Source organism: Dryobates pubescens, chromosome 6, assembly GCF_014839835.1.
Source record: "Dryobates pubescens isolate bDryPub1 chromosome 6, bDryPub1.pri, whole genome shotgun sequence".
Taxonomy (NCBI): Eukaryota; Metazoa; Chordata; class Aves; order Piciformes; family Picidae; genus Dryobates; species Dryobates pubescens.
This window is the reverse complement of record NC_071617.1, coordinates 19,925,071-19,944,807: the sequence shown is the minus strand read 5'-3', so window position 1 is coordinate 19,944,807 and position 19,737 is coordinate 19,925,071. Positions and strand designations below refer to the sequence as shown.

At 40.9% G+C, this 19,737-nt stretch overlaps 1 protein-coding gene across 1 annotated transcript; it reads left to right on the top strand.

Moving 5' to 3' along the window:
- The first annotated feature begins 11,646 nt into the window (after window positions 1-11,646).
- On the top strand, window positions 11,647-19,379 carry VIP (vasoactive intestinal peptide). The gene is made up of 6 exons (XM_054162464.1): window positions 11,647-11,855; window positions 12,290-12,411; window positions 14,088-14,228; window positions 16,215-16,334; window positions 16,974-17,082; window positions 18,494-19,379. The coding sequence occupies exons 2-6, from the start codon at window positions 12,299-12,301 to the stop codon at window positions 18,500-18,502; spliced, it is 492 nt and encodes a 163-aa protein (XP_054018439.1). The 5' UTR covers window positions 11,647-11,855; window positions 12,290-12,298; the 3' UTR covers window positions 18,503-19,379.
- The last annotated feature ends 358 nt before the right edge of the window (window positions 19,380-19,737 follow it).

Here is a 19,737-nt window from a genome sequence, read left to right as displayed (position 1 = left end):
GGCAGTGTTACTGCATGAAAGTGGTGGCATCTGATAAGCATGGACCAGATCGCAGAGCTATTTCAGTAAACATGTTTCTTGTCTGCTTTCTCCACAGCATTCTGCATCAGAGACATATTTTCATCTATTTAGCAGCAGAATCAAGTGACTGGGTGCTGAGGGCTGTGAAGGAGCAGTTGCACTATTTTAGAGTAAGGAGTTCTTTTATACAAGAGTAGCTTAATCATGAAAGAGATTACGCACAGTGATGGGACTGAGATAACAGGAAATTGGATTTGCTGATTTAGGACATAACTGTCTGATGTGCCTATGACTAGGACATGGAAAGGCATTGGAATGCAAAATTATTCCTATCTAGTTCAGGGCAGACCTGCATCCATATTGATCTGCCTTATGGTTTTGGGGTTTTTTTTGGCAGCACACTGATGACTACACAGGAAAGGTGATGGTACACTCTTGTTCCAGCTTCACAAGAGCAGAAATCACAGCTGGCAGTAATTTGCATTTCTTTGAACATGTATGAAAAAGTTGCAGATGATGAACTGAGCACTGAAAAGGATGAATCTTCAGCCTCTTGTCTAGGGCTTGATTTGTTGAAGCACACTGGAGAGGCAAGGAGGAGACTTGTTCTCTGACCATGCTCTGTTCCTGTGCTGTATATCCTGGTGATATTTTATAATTATTTTCGTAGGAGGGAAGAATTCCCTTGAAACCTTTTATAGAAAGATTGTAGATTTTTTTTTCTCATTTAGTGCTTCTCTGTTTAGTTCCATGGTTAAGTTCCATCTCACTCTCTCTTTGGATAAATAAGATAAAATACACAGATCTTCACTCTATCCCATTCTTTTGTTGTTCTGCCAAGTAACAGAGATCACTTTGCTATCCAGAGAATCACTTTGAGGAATCGACTGGGCTGTCTGTGATAAGCTCTTCAGCACTAGTTTGCCAGCACTAAAGCACTGGGGGGTTTTGGGGGGACGATGGGGGAGATGGATTTTTTATTTCTTTTTTTCTGGAATCCCTTGGACAGATGTCATGGAAAGATCCTGGCACCTTTTCATCAGTACTAAATCACAGATGCAATTTAGTTAGACTTTGAATTACTTTGCAAAACTCTTATAACTCCACAATTTATGATGCAGAACTTTCTGAACATTTTTGGGTAACACAAAACTGACTCCTGTAAAAATTCCTGCATACTCAAAAATATATTTTTGAATGTGTGTATACCACTAAATAAAAATATTTCAAAGCATCTACATGCTTCTAGGCAGTTAATCACTTCTGAAAAGGAAATACAACATAAAATGTTCCTGCAACATGTAACCATTTTTGTAATCAGTTAGTTTTTGTTTGTTGGTGTTTGGGTTTTTTAAATAAACTCTCTCTAAGACACTGAAGCTAAACATTTACAGACGTTCATCATTTCCATCAGCCCAGGAAATTTACTCTAGGCCTGAGATGTACCCAGTAAAACCAGAAATATAGAGGAGAAAAATAGGGACTGAGAAAGCTCAGTTTAGGCTAAGGATTTTGACTAACCCAAATAAATTGGAGAATCACTAGTTTAAATGTAATTTAAGAACAAAATTTTTATCTGCCAAGTGATTTCTGTTTATAAGAAGTTTCTTCTCTGTGAAAACAAAGACTGCTCATCGCAAATGCCCAGTCAATCTTTGAACATGTGAAATGTTCTGTGAGAATGGAAGAGTGAGCCTTATGTCCCCATGCAGATACACGGGGCTGAAAAAAGAGGCACAGTCAGTGTTTGGCCATTTCTTTCTTTAATTTGGTGTGAGGGAAGGGTGAGGGACTCCTGAATCGTCTTTGTTTAAGTCTTAGCACCTCCATAGTTCAACAGGGGTGGTTTTTGCATCACCACATTTCTCTGGGTGATGTGCCCACAAAATAGGATGATAGCAAGAAAGATTAATTAGAAGTTTTTCTAGAGTCTTTTTCTGCTAAAGATCACTTCTGGCCACCATTTTAGAGGTGGGTTTGGAAAGCAAAGCTGAATAAAGATAGATCCAGCATCAGATGGTCAGTCTTTCCTCTGGCCCTTGAGGCCAACATTAGAATGATGCTGCTTGTATCATAGTATCAGTCAAGGTTGGAAGGGACCACAAGGATCATCTAGTTCCAACCCCCTTGCCATGGGCAGGGACACCCCACACTAGATCAGGCTGGCCAGAGCCTCATCCAGCCTGGGCTTAAACACCTCCAGGGACGGGGCCTCAATCACCTCCCTGGACAACCCATTCCAGGGCTTTACCACTCTCATGATAAAGAACTTCCTCCTCGCGTCCAGCTTGAATCTCCTCACCTCCAGCTTCATTCCATTCCCTCTAGTTCTATCACTACCTGATATCCTAAGAAGTCCCTCCCCAGCCTTCTTGTAGGCCCCCTTCAGATACTGGAAGGCCACAATTAGGTCACCTCAGAGCCTTCTTTTCTCCAGACTGAACAGCCCCAACTCCTTCAGTCTGTCCTCAGAGGAGAGGTGCTCCAGCCCTCTGATCATCCTTGTGGCCCTTCTCTGAACACGCTCCAGCACGTCCACATCCCTCTTGTAATAGAAGCTCCAGAACTCCAGGTGGGGTCTCACCAGAGCTGAGTAGAGGGGGAGAATCACCTCCCTTGACCTGCTGGCCACACTTCTCTTGATGCAGCCCAGGATCTGATTGGCTTTCCAGGATGCAGGTGCACACTGAGAGCTCATGTTGAGCTTCTTGTCCACCAGCACTTCCAAGTCTCTCTCCTCTGGGCTGCTTTCCAGCCAGTCACTGCCCAGCCTGTAATCAAGACTGAAGATGAACTGTCTCCAGCAGAACAATCTCTTACACACTGATGAAAAGATTATCTGTAACCTCTACTGCTTCTAGACAGCAGGAAGAATTGACAAAATGTGCTATATTCTGATAGACCCTGAGAGATCTTGCTTTCAGTTCAGCTTTGTCTGATACTGTCTGGAAATGTCTGAGTGACTCCTGCGTATGTTTTCTTATGTTCATATTCTTAAATTTGTACATGACATACATATACATAGAATAGAACACATAGAATAAACCAGGTTGGAAGAGACCTTCAAGATGCATTGCTGAGTGACCTTGTAACCTTTTCACTATTAGGACACTTTTGGTTTGGTATCTTTTGCTGCGTGCATAAACTCTGCAAGCAGAATTGTATGCAACCTTATGAATACACAGTTATTTACTGGGTAGAGTGTGTAGTGGATAGCTAGGAAAAAAATATGACTGCACTGAATGTTAATAAGCTCATCAGCTTCCAAGATGAAGATCAGTAAGTTTTTCCTAACTGAACAGTTGTCAGCCAAGTTAGGAGACATAGCACATATTGCTGCTTGGGAGAGGCTGATCCTTGACCTTGCTCAATCAGAGATACCTGGGCTACAAGTTGTGATTAGGATGAGCTTTCTCAGCCATAAAATTCCAGATGGAGCATTGTGCATAAAGAAATAGAGGTGAAGACAGGGCTGTGGGTTGAGCTTCAGTTTATGCTACCCACTCTCAAAAAGTATAGCTATACTATTCAACATATGTGTTCCAAGATCTAAGGGAGTGGTAAGCTTTATTGAGCCAACTGTTCTGCTACCCCACCACCAGAAGCAGCCAGAGCAACTCTGAGAACAAGGTCAAAGAAGAACACCTGCAACATATGAACTTTGCTGGCCTTTCTACACCCAGTGTTGTGTGACATTATTTCCTGTTGTGACATTGTGTGGTCACACATCTGGGGTATTTTTCTGTTAAAACAGAAAATATCTCAGGTAAGACAAAAATTTATCTGTGACTCAGAGAGATGGAATTGTACCCAAAGCTTGTACAAAATAATTACTACCATGAAGCAATAATAAAGACTCCCCTTGCTACATGCTGGAGAAAGAGTTATACAGTTATTTTTACCATGCAGCTACCAATGTAAGTGCATGATTGACACAGAGTCACCAGAAACAAGATTCACATCTAGATCAATAATTTATACATTAATGTGTTGTTACAATTTGAGCACAAAGTTCAGCAAATTTTGAGGTGTAAAGACCCCTGGCTTAAGTTCAGCAGTGAGTGACACTTTTGTGTTAACATTCATTGGAAATTAAAATACTTGTTAGTTGTTTAAGCACCACTGCTGATTTGTTTCTGCAGGGTGCATTTTCATTCATTGGTTAAATTAAAACACCCAAACAAATTGCAGAATATAATTATATACATACGTGACAACAGCACATATCATGACTATCAAAAGTATTACTGTACCTATTAATCTCTTTTATCTTTGTGACAACCTTCTCCTCCCCAAATCTCTTAGAATCCTAGTGGTATTGGATCTATTTACATGTACTTTAAAAAGCAGGATATATTGACTACAGTGTTATATTCACTGGAACATTCTTAGCACCTTGTGTAGGAAAGAAAGGATAATGAGCCACTGATCTATTGGCCAAGAAACCAATTAAACAAGATGTAGGAGTTTACTGCTTGTTCCAGTGAAGTTGAATTAAATTCTAAGCTAGGTTGGGACTGCATCTCTATGTCCATGAACATTATAAAAACTCTTCCATAACTAATATCAAACACAAGCCCAAAAATATACATCTTATTAGGGGTGGTAACCTAACAGGTTGATATGACTCCTTCATGGAAAATAAATGTGCATACAGATTTTCACAGCCATAATCATGCACATTAGGCTTAGAGTAGTGCTACAAGAGACAGAACGTTACACTATGCCCTTTATACACGTGGACAATTTTAGAAAACCTCTCTCAGCACTTCTTCCATCAAGACAATAAGTGGTAATTGCTTGAGACTGAAGCATTTTTAGCTTGTTTCTGCCATAGCTTTTAGATGGTTGCTTTTTTCAGCTTGGTAAATAAAGAACTTGTGATGATTAAGTCAGTTCAAGGGATAAAGTTATCTTGGCATAATTAGCATCTTAAGATGTGCCTTCCAGTCTGACTGACGTGGGTTTTTCTGTATCCTGAGATGATATGTCTGCTCTCCCAAGCTTCCAGACAGTGCAATAGTAGCAGTGTTCACTGGGGAATATAAAAAGAATTTGTCCACGAAGTCTAGAGCCAGGATCTTGTACTATACACAGGGAAAGGAATCTATGCAAGATTGGAGAAGCATCCCAGTCCTTTCATCACAGACGTTATGGCTGTACACCCCACGAAAGATTCCAATCATACAGTTACAAATGTAAAAACAGATTACATTTTCTGACACTTCCCCAAAACCCCACTTGTTTGGGGTTTTGTTGTTGTTGTTTGCTGTGGTGTTTTTTTTTTCAGTCAGTATAGGAAACAGGAAGTTAAAGGGATTTTTTACAACTTTGCTGCATCTGGACATGTGCTTCTACTCATTAACATCATTAGTTTCTTGAAATCCCCATTTCTGAAATGCTTGCAACCAAATTCCATAAGGTGAGTGTCAACAGTGAACAAGAGTGAGTTAAGGTGTCCCAGGTATGTTTGCTCTTAGGTTTTGCCTCTAACTTTGGAGCTCCTTTGTGGCACTGTTACATGGGTTTTACTTTTAACAGGTAATCTAAAGGGACAATGAAGGTTATTTCAATTTTTTATTCCTTTTGTATAAGTAGAAGCAAAACCACATTTGTAAGGTGTCATATAGTACAAGCGACAGGCCCAAAAGCATAGGGAAAAAACTAGGGACACAAGTTTGGAAGAGTGTGCTTAATATCTGTTTAGATAATTAGATATTATCTTAGAGAAACTTTAGTATGCAAGAATATCATTAAAGTGATAAAGGTTCACCATGGAAAACAATTTCGTATAGAGAAGTCAGTTTATGTAGAAACTCTCAAAACTCTGTGAAGCAATGATTCAGCTGAAAATGAGTGAGAGGTTGAGTCTGAATGATGTAGCATCATAAAGATGTACATTCTTGATGTATACAGAGGTTACCTTAAATTTGCAGAAAAGAGGAATGGAGATGGGGTAGCTGCAGGAGGAGAAACATATTGCTGCTGCTGAAGGCATCATCTGACCTGTTGTTGAAGTCTGAGGAATAGACTGAGGAATAGACTGAGGAATAGAGGCAGATGGTAGGAATAGACCCTATTTCAGATACTTTGTTAAAAAAACAGAATATCCAACATGACCAAACCAGACACTACTGTACCTCCTGACAAGCTTTCTATTACCATGGGAGTTTCTGAATTTTAAGGTGAATACAATATTTAGACAACTTCAGTGAGGCATGAAAAGGAGACTGCTTCTGCTGAAGCTTGAAGAGTCATGGATCTTCCTGAGGAATGAGTACAGAATACAAGTCTGAATTTGACAGAATAGAATAGAATAGAATAGAATAGAATAGAATAGAATAGACCAGGTGGGGTGGCAAAAACATCACGTCCATCCTAAAGAAAGAGAAAGAATTTGGATTCACACTTCTAGGAGAGCTGCATACCAGCAGCAAACCAGATGGACATGAAGCAGTAGTTCACACACATACCAAACAGAATAAACACCTAGAGAACAAAATGTCTAGCTCAAAATAGTTTAGAATCCTTAAGAAAAGCTGAGATTGCAGTTTGGAGTGAGGGAACAAGAGTTATGAAAAAATAGAACAAAACTACGTGATAGAAATTTTCCTAGTTGGCATCGTAGACAAAAAGACCCTTAAGAGTACTGCTGGAGTCAGTAGCTCTGTTGCATGTCTTTTGCTCATCATGGGGAAGTTTTAATCAAGCATGTCTGTTTGAATTGACATGTCAGGACATACTAATGCAAGAGGTGGAAGAGTTGGGAGTCATGGCTATAACCCAAATGTTTCAGTGATTTTGAAAACTGATTTTAGAGATTGTTCACACACAGAGTCATAACACAAAGGAACCACCTAGAACAGGAGGGTCTTGTACAAGTATTATACACAATAAGTATGTTTGTTGATACAGTTTACTCATTGCAGGAGTTTATCCCAGTTAATGACTCCTCTCTGAGGATTTACATTTGTGACCTCAAAGTATGTCTCAAGAAGAGTGAGAGAGGAAACGAAGGCTCCTCTGTTCCACCCTCTTGACCCCCACCCAACAGTCTTGGAACTGTGGAGACAAACATTCTTTTGCTGAAGTTTCTGTTGCAGTAGGCAAGTCATGACTTTTCAATTGCAAAATATGTGTCTGTGTATTATTCTTTTTACCATCACGTATGTGAATCTGCAGAACTGACTCAGGCTAAAGATACGATGTAATGGGGACTGTGCTCTTGCAATAAAACATACCTAAAAGAATGAGCTGATGTTTTTTATCCTTATTTCTCCTGAGAAGAATTCAGTGGGAGCTGCAAAGGGAGTGAAGATGGGACAAGTTTCACCAAGTGACCTCATCCATTTTCTCCAAGCAGGTGATCCTGCTTTGGCAGGGGGGAGTGGACTCAATGATCTCTGGAGGTTCCTTCCAACCACTAATGTTCAGTGTTTCTGTGATACAGAGGAATATTAATGCTTATTGAGGAGAGGGCCCTGCAATGTAACAGGGTGGTCAAGGCAGAAATTGGAGATAATGCTAATCATGCTATTAAAGTATTAGAGAAAGGCAGGTTAGTTTGTCACTTTGTATTTTTTTACTCTTCATATACTTTTTTTTTGGATATCTGTTATCTCTTTTCTGGAAGTTGGAAAAGCTATTCTGCTAAATGCTGAATAGCAGTGCTTCATCAATCTGCTCTATAAGCTCTAAAAACTCATGGATCAATGTGATATGGCCTTGAGATCAAAGGCAGTTTCTGAACTCATCTACAGGAACATAAGTTGTAATACACAAGAGAGATTCTGCAGACCCAATGATCCATGAGGCAGAGCTCATGAGTCAGTAGAAGTTTTGTTTTCTGACATAATACTCCAGTCCTAATCCAACTCTTTTTTTTTTTTCCAAATAAAACTATATTTCTATTGCTGATGCAATTCATCTCTTCAAAATATAATTATATGATATATCTGGCAAATGCTAAACAGGTTTTCCATGAAACTAAGCATAATTTCTCTCATCTAAGTATTTGGCTTTAGGAGATATTTTTTTTAGCCCATCGATTTCAACAGAGTTTTACATGTTAAAAATAGTAATTAAATCTAGTAATTAAATCTGGCTAACAAAACTAAATACTCCCAAATCTCTTTCCCTCTGATGATGCAGCTATTTTTGGTAATACTTGATTTAGATATACATCACAGAAGTTTGCATACAACAGATGAGAGAAAGTTTCTGCTCTTTTCTCAGTCTTGTCTAACCAGTTTTCCATCAGTCCCAAATATCAACATTTTATTATTATAATACTTTTTGTTGTTGTTGTTGTTGTTAACTGGAGCACTAAAGAAAATCAAGCAGGAGTGAAGAGTAAATAAAAGATAATTGATAACATAAGGTTCATTAAATGTAGAGCTGTTAATCATCAGGATTCCTGCAACAGCCACTGAAAAATACTTCCGAAAAGTTGCTTGTGTCTAATAATTGTCATGGAGAAGTTTCTAAGGTGTTTGTTTGTTTGTGGGGTTTGTGGGTTGGGTTTTTTTTGTGTGCTGGGGTTTTGTTGTTTGGTTTGGGTTTTTTCCCCCAAATTATGCTTTTCTGAAAGGCTAGAGTTTTTGTCAGTAGAAGACTGTAAAAATTGATGTTCAGAAACAGTTAATCTGCCTAGATCTTAAAGGACTCAGAACTCTTAAAGTATGATGATAGGATGATAGGTTGGACATGATGATCTTGAAGGTCTCTTCCAACCTGGTTTTGTTCTATTCTATTCTATTCTAAAAGGGCTTTTCCCCACCTGTTTGTTTATAAAGAATTATTTTCCTTTTAAAGGTTTGCTCTTATCAAAACATCTCCAAATGATGTGGAAATAATACAGTATATAAGCTTCAGGACAGGGAAAAAAGAAAAAAAAAGAAAACAAAAATGATAGAATTTTAATTCCACTCCAAACCCTTCTCAATCATCTCAAAACAACCCCCCTCAATAAAAGTCCTCTTGAGAAATGAGAGGAAAGACTAAGGAGAAAGGAAGAGGTAGCATCTCTTCAGTTTCTCTTGAATCAAGAATAGAAGATGGTGGGTGCAGAAGGTTGTTGAAGGAAAATGCAGCCAATTTTTAGTGCAACTGAAAAGTGCTTGAGACATTGGGACTCAATTCAAAGCTCTGCTGGAGATTTCCTGGGTAAAAAGAGGGAATCTACTTGATCTCCCTATGATTCAGATCCTTGTCCATAGAATAGAGAATGTAGATTATTTCTAGATATTAAAATAGTAGATGCACTGAAGATTGTACAGGTGATTAAAGGGGTTGTAGAGAGGGTTGGGGGTTTTGTTTCATTTTGTTCTGTTTTCTGTAATCTTGCCCCTCCTAAAGAAGTTCTGAGGCCATTTTAGCCAGCCCTACAGCACGCTACTACTCCATTGTCCAATCTAGTGCAATACCTGTGAAAAGGGGAACAAACCTACAGCAAACCAGCTGTGCATGGTATGCTGTGGCATGGTACAGTATGGTGCAGTATTGTACAGTTTGGTATCACTGGTTTACCAGTGATTCTCAATTTTTTAGGCAGTGTAGTCTATATACATTTCCACACATCATGCAACCACATAAATAGCACATACATAGCAATGGGCTACAGGCGTGTTTTTCACTCTTGATCTAGTCCATAGCTCTAGTCCTCCCTTCCAGGGACTCCCTTCTCCAGGCTGCTCTAGCCCAGGCAGGCCGAAAGGAAACGTCTTTTTTCTCCGGTTCCTGCTGCTAGCAGAGTTTAGGTTTCTCCCTCAGCCTTCAACGGGAGTGGGGCTCAAGAGGGGAACTGCAGAGGCTGAGGAGCGGGACTACAAAGAGGGCCTGCGGAGAGAGGGCTGCAGGCAGCCGCGGCGCCCCGGCCCCACCAAGCCCAAGCCCAGAGCGGTGCTGGCTGCAGGGTGCCCGCGCCCTCTGGCCGAGATGCTTGCTGCTCCAGGCCGGGAGGCTGGGCATCAGCAGCCAGTACAGCACCCCAGAGACGCGTCCTTATGCCACCCAGGTGAGTTTCTCCTCCTCTTCTTTCAAGGACTTGGATGAAGTCCACTGAACTTTCCCGGGTCGTGCATACAGCAGAAGGCACAGATGCCCTAGCTGGGATATCTGAGAGGTGAGTGGAATATGGTGCTGTTGGTGCTCATCTTGCCATTCCAGAGCAGAAATGCTTCTTCGACCTCTAGTTATGTAGTAACGAGGGGAAAATTTCCTGATATTAGACTATTGCAGGAACTCTGGTTTTAGTCACAGCTGTCATCTGAGAAACAAATTTCCAGGCATTTTTAAACTAATTAACTTAATTTTTATGTAACTGAATTAGAAAATGTGATTAAGCATCTCAGAATCTTCAGCATTGAGCCTGCCTAACCTTTAGTGAAATATGAAACAGAAAAACTTATTGGGAGTAAGAAGAAATGGTGAAGTCGTCTATATGGATTTGGTGCAATCGTTATGTACTGAGTAGGAGGATTAGAGGCACAAAAGCTCAAGAAAATAAAAAAGAAATAAAGCAAGGAAGGAAGCAAGCAAGCAAGGAAGGAAGGATAATGATCTCTTTAGCTGAAATTCTTGCCGCGATTTTTTGCAAGTATTTCAGGGCAGGCACTGAAATGACACAGGAGCTGCTCTGCCCTGCCAGCCCGCCCGCGGGTCCCACGCACACTTTCCTAATGTCTGTTTCCCGGCTGCACTCATATCTTTCTGAGGCAGGGAAAATTCGAAAGCGTAAATCGAAGACTTGAAATTATCTGATTCTTTCTTACTGTGGCAATCACTCCAGCCCCGAGGTCTGGGCTTGAGACACGTTAGAAGGAAGATTTGGCCCCTCCCGCTAACGGCGGTTTAACATGCGCTCCAGTTTCGCACCCTCACGCTCGGGTATGGAGATGGGATCAGTCGAACCCATTGCTCTTAGATGAGGGAGCTGTTTCCCGCGAACACACAGAGTTTAAACGAAAAATAAATAAATAGACAAATAAATAAATAAATAAATAAGGTAAAAGTACGCCTCCTACTAAACTCAACCAAAAACCCATAGAAAGATTTTGTTAAGACCAACTTCCTTCAGCGCAGCCCCTGCTTGCTCAGGCGCTGCCGCTTATGCCGCTTGCCGGCGGGGCTTGTGCGTGCAGCTACCCATCCGACGGCGCGACACGGGCATGAGCCGCCGGCGGGGACGGGCTTGTGCCGGGGCCGGATAGGAATCGCTTCATCCTGAACACATCGGCAAAGAGCTAGGGAAAGGAGCAACCGAGAAGAAAGCTCCGCAGGGAAGCATTTGGGGCTCTCCCCGAAGGCAGCAGCCACCTCCCCTCCATGCCTTCCTGGGTGCGGGCAGAGTACGCCGTGCAGCGTGGCCCCTGCCGTTCTTTGCTCTCCTGCCTTGCGAGGCAGAATCACGCTGCTGACGGGGCCTTGCTACCCCCAAAGCTAACACATTAATATAAATCAAATAAAGGCGAAGGGGGAGGGGGGAGGTAATGTGAGCGGCTGTTCATGAGTTAAATATAAGTCTCTGACTGTCCTGAACAAAGCGACCATCCCCTTGGGAAGGGTGACGTCTCCCCAGTAACGTGATTGCTGCTTCGGAAGCAGAAACGTGTAAACGCTATAAAACGCGGCAGCGCGGCGGGCAGCTCAGAGCGTGCGGCGAGACGAAGCTCTCCTCTTCTTCCTTGCCCTCCTCCTCTGCCGCCGCCGCTGCCTCCCCGGCAACCGCGCAGCCCGGCAGCCGCGCAGCGGGGCAGGGTGCAGGTCCCCAGCAGCGCTCCGCTTCGCTCTGCTCCGCGCCCGCCCGCCAGCCCCACCGACAGACTCGCGGCTCCGTGAGTAACTTTCCCTCTGCCGCAGTGGCAACTTCACAAGGGATGAGGAGGGTGTCCCCATCCCTCCCTTTCTCCTCCTCTCTCCTTCTGGACCGGCAGGAAAGGCAACCTGGCCCTCGAATCGCGGAGAGCAGGTCTGATCGCCCAGGGCAGCCCGAGAGGGACCCTTGCTTTTTACCGCTTTAAAAAGAAAAGCATTTTTAAAAGATCGCTAAGCGCCGGGTGCCGCCGCTGGGGTCGCTGCCTTCGGGGCACCATCTCTCTCTGCCCGCTGGCAGCTACCCTGCCACGGCGACGCCGCTACCGGCGGCGTCTCTCGGGTCCAGGCCGGTGGCTCTGAAGGGGTCCCGAGACGAAGCCGCCGTGTCTCAGCATGGATCGGTGGGTGCGGGCAGATCGGTCGATGGGTGACAGCTGCGCTCTTTCCTCCGCAGGTGGTGGCCATGGAGCACCGCGGCGCCTCCCCGCGCCTTCTCGCCCTCGCCCTCCTCAGTGCCCTCTGCTGGCGGGTGCGGGCGCTGCCCCCACGTGGCGCCGCCTTCCCCCCGCTCCCGCGGTAAGAGCCGCATACCGCTCCGCGCATTGCGCTCCGCTCCGCGCTTCGCTCAGAGCCCCGCAGGCCCGAACGGCCTTTTCCTCCGCGGGGATGTCGAGGGGACTATGAGAAGCACTAGTCTTCCACTGTGCTCTTCCGACACGCGCACGGTGCCGCGCTGCCTGTCGCACTGCTTGCTTGGGACCTGACGGGTGCGCATCTCCACGCCGAGACTTCGGCCGAGCGCGCCCGGCCAAGCCCCGCCGGTGCCAGCCGAGCCTGACCTCTTAAAGTCCCTCTGAGACACGCAGGCACCTTTCGAGACACCAGCAGCACTGCTGACCGCCGTGTACGTAGACGGCGTAGAGAATGAATGGGTGTGTGCTGAAATGTGCTCCGGGACACGGGGCACGTCCACCAAAGCTATCTCGGCTTTTCTTATGGGGAGGCTCCGAGTCTCGGCTAGGTGGATGCAACTTTTGAAAAACAGAAACATACATAGACGAAATCGAACATATTAAAAGTTCCTAGATTTTAATGAAGGGAGCAGCTGCATGGACTGATAGTTTTGGTGCTGCTGCATGCCTTGAGTTGCCAGAGTTGCTATTAGTTGTCTAACTAAATTAAACCAGATGGCAGAATGGTTTTGTATTTAGCTAAAAGTGACATTAAAGAGATCAAAGAAAAGAGATATAGCAAAAGAGAGCAGTGACTGATTTTCAAAAGGTGTGACTTGACTTGCACTGGGGTTTTTGTATGCAAATTTGCCCCCCTTTTTGTTTGTTTGTTTGTTTACTGGACTGAAATCTTGCATTCCTCAAATATATAAATAGTAGCAACAGATATGAAAATGACTGTAAACTTACAAAGACTAAACCCTATCTCAGGTTTAGTATGTGGTTTCCACCCATTGTCCCAAACACAGGTTTACTACTGGGATGAGAGCCTGTTGTCTGCCACAGAACGTAAGAGCAACTACAAGAATCCTCTGGTGCCATGCCGGTGCCACACTACAGCTATGCAGTCAGATTGCCCTTGATATAATATGACACAATACAAATAACTGCAGTTTACAAAAATGTGAAGTAATTATAAATTGGTTTTGACAGAGCTATTGCTGTTACAAGATTAAATATGAACCTTTGAAAACTTGCAACTAACAAATTAATTTAAACATAAAAGAATAAACCCCCACACAGATACATGACTGCACTCATATTCATTTTGAAGTTCTAGATGGTGCATTTACTTTATTTAGATAAGACTTAAAAACTGTCTTATACTGCATTTCAGTGCACATGTTGTCTTTGTTGGAAGGTAAGTACTTCACAGGAATTGTTTTCATTTTGGGTGGGTGGGGGCTAGTAATTCCCTCCATCATTTATATCAGATTGATTTGTTATAAAGAGTTTCATGGTTGTCCCTTGACCTGTAATTGCCATACATAAAGTACTGCTCTCTGAACTAAATTGCATGCAATGACAATATATATCTAGAAAATATGCATTAGAGAGGAGGATCTATAATGTCAATTACCACTTAGCATGAATTATACCTGAAAGCAATATTTGTTTTATCCATGGTACTTTAAAATGCCTTACTCGTTAAAGTAGGCAGATGTGCGTTTTGACACAAACCAGAATGTACATTGCAGTGAAATTGCTGAATGTCGGTCACACGGTTTCCTTCACCAACAGATTGGGAAACAGAGTGTCATTTGATGGAGCCAGTGAACCTGACCATGTCCATGGGTCATTTAAATCTGAATCAGACATTTTGCAGAACACGCTACCTGAAAATGAGAAGTTCTATTTTGATCTGTCCAGAATTATTGATAGGTGAGTTTCTTTATTATCATAAATGCAAACGATGATGTTCTACTTGAATTATGCCAGAAGATTGGTCACATTTTCAAACTGAAAAATAGGAAAGCAAGAATCAATTACAGAAAACCCCGACATGGCCTCAAGTTGAACACTGGTAGCAGTAGGAATGTCAGCAGAAATGTTGATTGCATTGGCATTCTGGCATGATGAATTCATTCACTTCCCAGGAAGACTATAAAGCATATTGTGAACACCTGGAAGTTGTTTTATGAAATTAGGTTAATCTAACATGTACAATAGAGAACTTTAGGAAAGCAGTATGCTTGCAAAATGAACATTATCCAAATGATATGAACTCAGGTTGTATTGTAGGGTTTATTTATTATCCATTTCAGAAATGCAAGGCATGCTGATGGAATTTTCACCAGTGTCTACAGCCATCTTTTGGCTAAACTTGCTGTGAAGAGATATCTGCATTCGCTTATTAGAAAACGAGTTAGGTGAGGTGACACTTACATTAGGTAGATTTTTTTTTCCAGTCGGGTTCATTGGCTGTTTTTCACCCTTCTTTACCTAAGATTTCATATTTTTTAAAAATTTGAAGATAATGAAAGAGAAACTGGTGTAATGATGGGGGACCTGAAAATCTTATGTAACAGCTTAGTGGTAATTGTTACTGAGTGAATGCATTACTATTTATTTCTGATACAGCTGTGAGGTGTAGGGCAACAGACTGCACATAGCACTGATAATAAATACTGTCAATGTTATAGTGATCATCACACCAATTTACTAATTACTTTTGCTTGTTTGTTTTTGTAGTGCTTTTACTAGATTGGCAGTAAAATGGTGAAAGTAAATGCAAAATGATTGATTAGTGAGTACTTAACAGCAGGGGCATGTTCAATGAAACTATTGACTTACAGTGAAAGCAAAAAAAGAATTATTTATTTTTTTTTCCTACTGTAGAACATGCTGCCAGATGTTTAGGAGATCTCTATTATAATAGGATTCACAAAAGAATAAGGCAGATCTATAGATAAGACATCTGGATGAAACTTTGAGACTAGGATGTTCCAGGATGCTGCAAAGGATCATTATATACTCACCTTGTTTTCATATTTCTAAGCAGCAGCTACTGGGCAGTCTTGGGAACTGGATAGTAGAGTATTTCAGTCTGACCCCATATGACAGTTCCTTTCAGTGCCTGCTTCATATGTGCAAAAGCTGAGTGGAAATTAGGTCCTGTATTTATGCCAATGCTGTCTTTGTTCCAGAACATATAGTTCCAGTTTTTCATACGCTATGAACTACTCTTGACCATTTAAAGCAGAACACAGTGAGACTCCCCAAGATTTTACACGAAAAATGGGTCTTTAATTATGAATTTCACAAAGCATGTTTTGTCTCCTGACATCTCCTTAAAAGAAGCATCTGTGACTGTGACGCTGCGCTCTTACTTTCCTCAGAAGCAGGCTTTGTCCTTCTTGAGTTCAGTATGTGCAGTGACCAGGTCCTTTGAGACCTTACTGTGGTTTAAACCAGTTTGCACCTTAGCATTGTACTGAAATATATTTATGCAAATTACATAAATTAGAATAAAGTCAGTTCATTGAAAAGGGTAGCCACACGTGGAATCCACAATCAGGATCAATCCTGAAGAAATCCTGGGGCAGGGACTCTAGAAACTATTGAGTGTGGGACCTAATTGCATGGGCCATGGCAAGGTTGAACAGCAGAAAGAAATCAGTGGAGGGTGCGCCCCCCCAAGACTAAATACTGGTCCTTAGAATTTCATCCTTGTTACTAAAATACATAGTAAGCAATACAAGCAGTGCCTTCTTTTCAACAGAGCTAAAATCCAAAGTCTTAGAAATGAAAGCTGAAATGAACATTTTATTTTGTTTAGCTAATTAACATTGTAAAGTCTGATTTAATGGTATCTCCTTTTAAATGGATATTGTCTATTAATTTTTTAATTTGTAATTGTGTTGCCAGCTCTCAGGACAGTCCGGTCAAACGCCACTCTGATGCTGTCTTCACTGACAACTACAGCCGCTTTCGAAAGCAAATGGCTGTGAAGAAATACTTAAACTCAGTTTTAACTGGAAAAAGAAGGTACTATAAAAAGCAAATATATTTTTTTCCCACACCTGTATGGTAGTAAGACAGAAGACATTTATACCTGTAGATGTATACAGAGAGGACAAACAGAAAGCAGTGAACATTAATGTCTTTATAACCTAGTTTATAACCCGATTTTCAAATACAGACAGCATTTTCTTTCAGACTGGAACAGACACTACAATCAGATTAGAACAAAAGAATAAAGAAGAGACAGCATCTGGCAATTGAAAAAATCTTCTGACAGATTCTTAAAATGGTTATAAAAAATACTCAAGGGAAAATCCACAGAGCTATGGAACACAATTTTATAAAGAAAATGCACTATTCATTGCAAATTTACTTTAAAGTAAAGATAGAAAATGAAAATTTATATGTCCTGTAAAAAAAAACCAAAACAACTAATCAGTATTAGTGCAAAATGCCAACATTTGTTTTTGTAGAGCATATATTCTGTTTGTGTATTTACTCATTTGGACAACTGCTTGGAGTGCCATGTCTTTTCACCCATTAGCCATGCTGTTTGACTTTGGTAGGAGCATAGCAAAACATGCAGTTAGAAGGCGGCTTTGCTTGCTTGCTTGCTTGCTTTTACTTCAGAAAGTAATAAAACTTGTTTCTCATCCACAACAGCCAGGAAGAGCTAAACCCTGCTAAACTTCGGGATGAATCAGAACTTCCTGAACCTTCCTTTTCAGAAAACTATGATTCTGCAGATGAGCTACTGAGCCACCTACCGCTGGTATGGCCAGGCTTTCTTTCCTCTTGCTATCTGTAACTTGACTTGGCCCATAAAATGAGATTATTCCTACATGAAGTGTGGCATATAAGAAAAGCATAATCATCTAAGAGCCATGCTCCATGCCTTTCTAGAGGGAATTTGTCTGAATATAATAATCAGATTAGTAATAATAATTAAGTTATCCCATGATTGCTATTATTGAAAATTCCTAATTAAATGGCACTGTTAATAATGTATCTAACTCACCTGGGTGTTTCAGCTTGTGCGCACTGCAGCATAAAACCAGAATTGACTCATTTTTAATAATAAAGATTATTATTTCTTCAGAGGACAAACTCAAGGATATTTTTTTTTTTAAAAAAAAAAAGGGGGGTGTGGAAAGAAGAGCCCCAAACATCTATTTCAGTAGAAGGGAATTGTCCCTGGAGCTAAGAGAACCAGCAACATGAACCTTAACATTAAGAAGGCTGTATCACAGCACTTGCAGGGACATGGTTAGGTAATGTAGAAGTGAATTTGGATTAGTATTTTCAAAAGTAAGATAGATTACTGAAGATATATATATATAATTATTTTTTTTTCTTTTCTGGGAGGGGTGGGCAGTTGGTAGAACCACATAGTACTTTGGGTTGGAAGGGACCTTTAAAAATTATCTACTCCATCCCACTCTGCAGTAAGTGGGGACATTGCTCAGAGGCCTGTCCAACATGTTTCCAGAATAAAGACATTTTTCCGAACTGTTGTTTCCTTCCATGATTGAAAGAAAATGTTCTTTTCCTTTCCACAAATGTGGCAGTTCCTCTAAAGTTCCTCAAGATTAGAAAGGACGTAAACTGCTTATACCTCAAAGAACAAAGCAATTTATAAGCAATGGGATTTGGGAATGATTTGTTCTTTCTAGACAAGATTACTGCAAAAATCTCTGCTCCTGGATTCCACAGCTAAAACTTCTGGCATTGACAAGTGAGAGAGAGTAGTGGTATGGTGGATGTCTTTCTGGAAACAGTTTCAGCCGTCCTTTTTTTATGTACTGATGATCCAGGTCTCTCCAACAGTCACTATTGACTGTTACTGGTTATTTTATGGCAGTATCCCATTGCTGATGTAGTGTGTACCAAGCGACCCAAATTCCTGTATCCATTTGCAGGGTACAATTGTTTTCAAAAGTGAGCTGATCTGCGCTGTAAGCCAATGCACAGTAACATTTCTGCCTAATCCTTCAGCCTTTCTTCCTCATCCCACAGCCTTGTCTACTGTCTGTACTGCTCACCAAGCTTCTGTGCAAAGCTCCATCTCACGTGATTGTTTTATATCAAGTGTTACTTCTTGTCCATGGTCTGCTTTTATACACTTCATGATGCAACTGCTTACAAGAATTGCTTCTCAAACACATTTCTTCTTTGCTTTTCAGGACTTCTGAAGGACACCTGGTAAAGTCTATGAGAAGAACAAGCTATTTTTTGAGTTCCACGTAGTATTTCAAAGAGATGACTTCAGTCATCAAACCAGAACAAATATGTTGTGAAGTGAAAGTTGTCATATATTTGTTTCTTATGTAATAAAAGTTGATATTTACATTGTAAATATTACTCAAGTTCTCTGCTGACAGCTGTATATATGGATGCCAGTTTAACTCATAAGAAGTCTGTGAGTCCATATGCTGTAAATCCTTTACTTCAATAAATTCATTTGAAAATGAGTGTGCAGCTGAAAAGAGCCCATCATTACTAATTAATTGGCCTATTTTAGGTGTGATATGACTTCAGATAAGCCTGTATGAAAACAGGGATACATTTCCAGATAGCTTCATAAACAAGTGTATAAACATAAGGAAAATTATGTGCAAAGTGTTTCAAACTACATGACAAACTCTAAAGTTGACTGTTAAGCAAAAGGCAATGCTCTTCTACCAGCTGACCAAACAACCAGAGAAAAATGAAGAAGCATTAAAAACTATTTGAACTCTGACAGCATCTTTACTTCCTGTTCACTTTTTAAATATTTCATAGTATATAAATTATATTAATACCAGAAATGTATCCGTTGTTTTCAGATGTGATTTGGATGCTCTGAAGCTCACGAAGCACACAAAGAATGATATCTCTTCATTTGTTTGATGCCTAAAGTAACTGGCTATTGTACTGGTTATTCTACATATAATTGTCAGTAGGTTTGATGATGAAACTATTCCTTATATATATAAAATAGATCTGAAGATGACTATTTTTTCAGAATGAATGTAATTTAAAGAATATGAAGACAATAAATCATTTTATTATCATGGCAAACTATTACTGGTTTGAGTCAGTGCTACAGGTACCTGGAACAGTAGTGGTCCCAGTAGGTGCTGTCTACTATTACTAATATAGTAATAGAGGAGGATATTATTTTTAACTGAAGTACACTGTCTTATATAAAAAAAAGAGAGTAAGCCTCCATTTCCCATTTATATAGCTTTATATAATTGTAGCTTCGTATGGAACTAGAAATTTGCAGCTGATTCTCTGTTGCTGTAAATCAGAATCTGACTGCATTTAATTGAAATTGTAGTTTTTAACAAATGGGATAATTTTCTAGATTTATTTACTGGTGTAAAGACCAATAGTTCCACCCCAATAAGAAAAGTGTGTGGTATTGCAATTCACCTGTGAAATA